The 6,318-nt window shown below is 42.8% G+C and overlaps 1 protein-coding gene across 1 annotated transcript; it reads right to left on the reverse strand.

The window, feature by feature from the left end:
* Nucleotides 1-2,036: 2,036 nt before the first annotated feature.
* LOC147419592 (pentatricopeptide repeat-containing protein At2g03380, mitochondrial-like) lies at nt 2,037-5,761 on the reverse strand. Its single transcript, XM_086505679.1, has one exon. It carries the CDS (start codon nt 5,393-5,395, stop codon nt 2,717-2,719), a length of 2,679 nt encoding a protein of 892 aa, XP_086361805.1. The 5' UTR covers nt 5,396-5,761; the 3' UTR covers nt 2,037-2,716.
* Between the last annotated feature and the right edge of the window lie 557 nt (nt 5,762-6,318).

A 6,318-nucleotide genomic window follows, 5' to 3' on the forward strand; every position in this document is an offset into this window, starting at 1 on the left:
TAAGACCTGTTAATCTCGTTTTAGTCCTTTGGGACTCTTGTATCTCTTGACACTTGCTCTATATCACTGAGGAGAGTATAAGAGAGCTTATGAGTACTGAGCGCCTGTCTTTATATCATTTGTACTTTCTAATCTATCATTCCAGAGTTTTTTAACATTGTATCTAAATCTGAATTTGAATACATTCTCAATTGTCTCGCTCAGTTGTCTTATCAATTCAGCTCAGTCATGTGTCTGAAGTCTCCTTATCTGATTCTGTCATTAGAAGTCCGCTTGTCTGATTCTATCGTCTGGTCGGCTTATATTTGACGGTTTGAATTTTTCATCAGCTACTCTGAGCCTAACTCTGGAATAGTTATCAAGCGTCCAACTCAATCCAGAAGCACCGATGGTAGGTTATAGGTTAGCAGAATAAGAAAAATGTAACGTTTTTAACCTAATTCTATGTTACAAAAAACAAGTGATAAAATCATGAGGCCTGCCAATTAAAAGGGCACATCAATCTAAGCTAGCTTTACCAAAAAAAAATCACTGAATTTAAGTTTTCTTGCTCACAAAATCTATCATCGGTGGACAATCAAACCAAGGACTAATGAGATGATAAAACAACACATTAGTTGTGTTTGGAGGAATCAAGGCTAATGGAAAACTCTATTTAATGTTCTCTATTGGAGTTTATGGGGTTTCAAATAAAGTATCATGTTGCTAGCATACATAATTCTATGTGTTGCTAGGCTTCACCAAAAAGCAAAGTCTTTCGCAAAAGAATGGCGATGAGTTCTGATCTTTGTTTTGCAAGTGTCTACATGGGTAGACCATATTAAGCAGTTGATGGCTTAGAAACCAGTTAAAAAATTATGCACCATATAAACTTAGTGACAACTCGTTGAACCAATTATTGCTCCTTAAGTTTTTACAACCACCGAAGTTTTTAGTAATAGCAATGCTCATCACCATGCACTTATTTTAGCAACTAAATCCTCCATGATCATCACATTGTAATAGTAGCTCCCTTGGGAATAAAGACTATTGGCAGCATCGTGGGTCGCTTGGAAGGAATGTCTTGAACACAATCACATGCAATCTACAAGTACTGCACGATTTTGGTTGTTTCTATGATCTACTCATGGATCTAGAGCCTCAAACGTACGCCACTAATTCACAAGCTTCCTTACCCAACCTCCATGCAAATTTGTATCTTCAAAAAATTCCTTGTATGTGGGTTAGTGAGGACCCCCAGCAAGATCAACCCAAATGAGGACATGTCCCTTTTGAAAGTGCACCAAACCTTTGGTAGTACTATGGAGGCAATGTGCTCACTCTCACATGAGTGTCCAATGCAATTATTAGCCTTGCCATGCCAAAGACAAACATTGTAGCCTCAAGATTTTCGTCAAGCATCACGTTGCTGGACTTTATGTCCCTATAGATTATATGGAGTGGCCACTGTCGACATGCACCACCACTGATGTATCTCTTAGATCTCTTGTTATCTTCTGACACATACGGTGGAAGGAGTTTGCCACATAGACCTGGGTTATGTTCAAGACCTGCGAAAGAAGCAATGCTCAGCTACTCACGTGAAGGGATTGGGACAAGGATGAAGTTGTTACACACATCAATTTGAACCAGAAAGACGCAATTGACTCCTTCAAACTTGTAATCGTAGAGGTCTAGAACTCCTGTGGTTCTGAAACGCATTAAACTCATAGGGATGACATCCACCAACGAGCTGAGATCCGCCCCAGGTAGTGACATAACTCATCTTCGGGTATGTTTTCCCACAACACCAAGTCCCATTGGGTATTTGATGAAGCTGGAGAGATGTGATCAACGGCTGTAAGCTGAGCAGAGGAATCTCGAGGCGGATGGACGATAAAAAAGGAGGCCATAGTCAACGGCCTCAAGGTGAATCGAACCCACGACTTGCACGTCGACATGCCACTGTCCTAACCATGTAGCTTTTGATGGCATCCAAGGCAAAACACACCCTTATATGGTGAACACAAACAAGAAAAAGTAAACCTCGACCAAAAAAAAGTAAATTCGGACAATATCCGACAATTTTTTTAAAAAAATCTCTCCTTTTTCATTAGCAAAAAGAGGAGGCATCACTAAGACCTTACCCCTTTGGGCAGGCCAAAAATGGCATGCAACGACCAACCATGAATTATGATCAAGAACCCATTGGTGTTTATGGAAAAAATACATTGGTAGTTTAGAAGATTCCTTATGCTTTTAGCGTGAAAAGTGATGTCATAGCTTCAAGCGCAAGTAAGGACTCTCAAAGAAATGTCGTGGTAGGAGAACTTTATTGAAAACCATTGAGAGGATACCTTTATATCCTATTAGGTTGCCAATCTAGTGTTAACTGCATATGCTTTATAATTCAAGCACATGCCCGCATGATCATAAATTAGCGATAATCCACTTGTGGTAGTGCATGTAGACTTTAGGCTTGAGTTCCAATGGCTCTCCAATCCTTCCCATGTCCGAGGGAAGCATAGATAACTTGGCCGCTCAATTAATTGACTTCAAAGTGTACCTGTGTCTAGTTTTATATAGCACTTCTTTCATGTAGCCACTACTAGAGGATAGGGTACTCATCTTTGGTGCCAATCCTCTCTGATACCATTAAGCTACATTGCTATGTCACACTCTATAATCCTCATCAAACAAGAAATCAAGAAATTTGTAGCTCTTTCCCTACATAAAATCATGACCCAACAGCTTCAAAGGCCTCTCTCCCAACTTCCTCATTTCCCCATTTCCAACATGAAGCTAGCAAAGCTAACCTACCAAAAGAATAACTACAGCCCGGCATTCTTTTTAGCATCTCCATAGCCTTCCTAAATTGCCATGTATTGTATCCAATAAGGTCAACCAAGCAAGTGTGATGCTTAACATTTGAAGCCATAGGATCGCTCATGCTCAAAGTTGCAAAGTAAAATTGGGCCTTCCTTGCAGCTCTTAAAACACTACAAGCTTTGAGGATGCAAACAAACGTAACTACATCTGGGGCGACGCTCTCACATTTCATCCTCTCAAGGCAATCCAGTCCTTCCTCTCCATACCCATGCTGACAGAAGCCTGCCATTAATGCAGTCCAAGAGACGACCTCCCTAGATGGAAGCTTGTTGAAAATCTCTTGTGCCTTTACTAGTGCACCACACTTGGCATACATATCCACCAATGCCGTGCCAAACACATTCAAGTCTAACAATCCTCTTCTGACAATCTCATTGTGTATTATTTCACCCTTTGTGGCAGCTCCTATGCTGCCACAAGCTTTCAAAGTGCAAAGAAAGGTCACTATACTGGGAGAGAGGCCCTTGAATTCCATTCTTGCAAACATTCTCAAAGCTTCCTCAGTGCGCCCTTGATCGCAATAACCAGCAATGAGTAAATTCCAAGAAGCTACATCTCCACTCTCGAGCTCAAGTAACTGTTGCGCCCTTGCAAGTGCCTTTTCTGCATCCTTCTGCATACCCGCAGCTGCATATATATTACTCATGCAAATATAAGCCTTGGCGAACTTGGCATCCAAAACAATTACCTGTTCAAATGCCAATATCCCAAGCTTCACATTTCCCCATAATTGAGAAGCCCGCAACAAAGCAAACCATGCAGGAAGATAACTACGAGGTGGCATCACTGCCATTGCCTTGTCAATTAGTCCTGCACGACCCAAAAGGTCCACCATACGAGAGCGATGCTCCAGGGTTTGGAAGATGCCATGACTTGAAGAAAGTGTGTCAAAGTAGTGCTGCCCCTCACTCACCATGCCAAGATGGCCACAGACATTCAAAACAACAATGTAAGTGACTGGGCTTGGCTCAAAGCCCTCTCCTGTCAATTTATTAAACAGGTTGAAAACAATGCTATCCCCGCCGGCATGAGCATAACCTGCAATCAGTGCATTCCATGATACTACATCCCGAATAGAGAGCTTATCAAAAACCTCTTGTGCTTTGGAGATTGCACCACACTTGGCATACATATTAATCAATGCATTCCCTAGCACAATATTTTTGTCCAGAAACCCTCGCCTGACAATCTCGGCATGTAATTCTTTGCCCTTCTCTACTGCTCCCATGCTGGCACAGGCTTGCAAGACACAAGCACAGGTGACCGCATCTGGAGAGAGACCTTTCTCCTGCATCTGATGAAAGCGGTTGAGTGCTTCCTCACTGAGGCCATAATGGCTATACCCTGCGATCAACGAATTCCAGGAAATCATATCCTGATCGGGAAGCTTGTCAAATACCTCTTGTGCGTTTCCAAGTGCACCACATTTGGCATACATATCCACCAACAGATTCCCAAGAACCCTATCCTCTTCTAGGAGTAAAATCTCAGTATGAAGTTCCTTGCCCTTCTTGAAAGCTCCTACAGAACCACAGGCTTGCAATAAATGAGAATAGGTAACAATGTCAGGATGGACACTCTCCCCACGCATACGATCAAAACATACAAGGGCTTTCTCACCATGCCCTTGCTGGCTAAAACCTACTATAAGGGCAGTCCAAGAGACTACATTGCGAGCTAGAAGAGCGCTGAACACACATAGTGCTTTAGCAAGGGAACCACACTTGGCATACATATCAACCAGTGCATTCCCAAGCACACGATCCTTTTTCAGCAAACCCTTTCTTGCAATCTCACAATGGATCTCATCGCCTGTTTCATCTGATTGAATGTTGCCACAAGCTTTCAAGATACAAGCAAATGTCATTGCATTTGGAGAGAGGCCCTGATGCCGCATCTTTTTATAGCAACTGAGTGCTTTCTCACAACGACCATGTTGGCAATACCCTGTGATTAATGCAGTCCATGCAACCACATCCGGGGCAAGAAGCTTGTCAAACACTCCTTGTGCCTTGGCAAGGCAGCCGCACTTGGCATACATATCCACCAATGCAGTGCCAAGCACATTATCATCTCTGAGCAAGCCCTTTCTAACAATCTCATCATGTATTTCTTTGCCTTTCTCACTTAAGCCTAGGTTGCCACAGGCTTTCAGCACGCAGGAAAACGTGAAGGCATCAGGTGAGAAGCCTTCAAAGGACATCCTTTGGAAACAATCCAGAGCTTGATCGCCAAGCCCATGTCGTGCATAACCTGCAACTAGCACATTCCAACAGGTTGCATTCCGATTAGAGACCTCATCGAAAACTCGCCGTGCTGTTGCAAGCGCACCACATTTTGCATACACATTGAGTAAGCTACAGCTTACATATACATTTTGCTGAAGCAGACCCGTTATGACGATTTGTGCATGCAATCTGTGTGCCTCATGGAGATCCTTGTTCTGAGCACAGGCCTTTAAAAGGTCAACCAGAGCAAGATCTTGTAGCGAGGGAGCTGTGCTGCGGATGATGGCACAATCGGTCATCCCAAATGTGCTGCATGATTGTCTCTCATTAAGGTGGCCAGTGAGGAAGATGGGCTGCGATCCAGGCAAAACTGCAAAGGGTAAGTTTATGTTCTATTTTCGCCTCACAATTGGAGGTCGGTGCTTTACTCTGGTCCACGACCATGCACAGTAGATTCTGCATGTTGATGGCAAGGCTTCTCATTGCGACTATTTACCTGCAAAAGTAAGCACCAAACCTGGGGCAATACAGGAGGCCTAGCATTATAACGAGCCGCCTTGCGGTCGGACGCCCGTTATATCGCCGGCGAGACAGACATGCGACGAGGACGTGAGTTGTCCACCAGAAGGAAAGAAGAAAGTTGTCCAAGTTTGGGGTTTTGAAGGAGGGGCGAGCCTGAGGACTGGGAACAATGTTCGGGAAAAACATTGTCACAAACATACAAAAATCCCTCCAAGACAAATCTGAAGCTGAAATTTTACAATACTAGCCAGTATTTTTATAAAATTACATTATTTTTCATGTATTTTAAGTGGAACTTTCAATCCCCTTTAGGGTAGAGACTGAATCCCTCTATGCTCTGCATAAGGAGGAGCATGAGATTCATACATTACTTTCTCACGTAGTGATCTAGTAATGCATAGTCTATTGCCATAGAGAAGATAATCATCTTGTAAAGTAAATGGTTCCTCTTTCTTCCCTAGTGCAAGGGCTGAAATCACATCTCTAAAATCGGGATCAATAGCATACTCATCTATCATAGAAGATAGATCATTGTGAGTTGCTATGGAAAACCATTCACTCTCGGGCGTGTTGAGAGTGCATCGGCTACTTGTTTATTCTTGCCAGCAATGTGATCAATATGAAAATGAAATTGCGAGAGGAAATTTGCCCACCTCATTTGTTTGTCAAAGAGCTTGGTTTGCGTCATGAAGTACTTAAG

This window comes from Adiantum capillus-veneris, chromosome 29 (genome assembly GCF_014529385.1).
Source record: "Adiantum capillus-veneris isolate H3 chromosome 29, ASM1452938v2, whole genome shotgun sequence".
In the NCBI taxonomy this organism is placed as follows: domain Eukaryota; kingdom Viridiplantae; phylum Streptophyta; class Polypodiopsida; order Polypodiales; family Pteridaceae; genus Adiantum; species Adiantum capillus-veneris.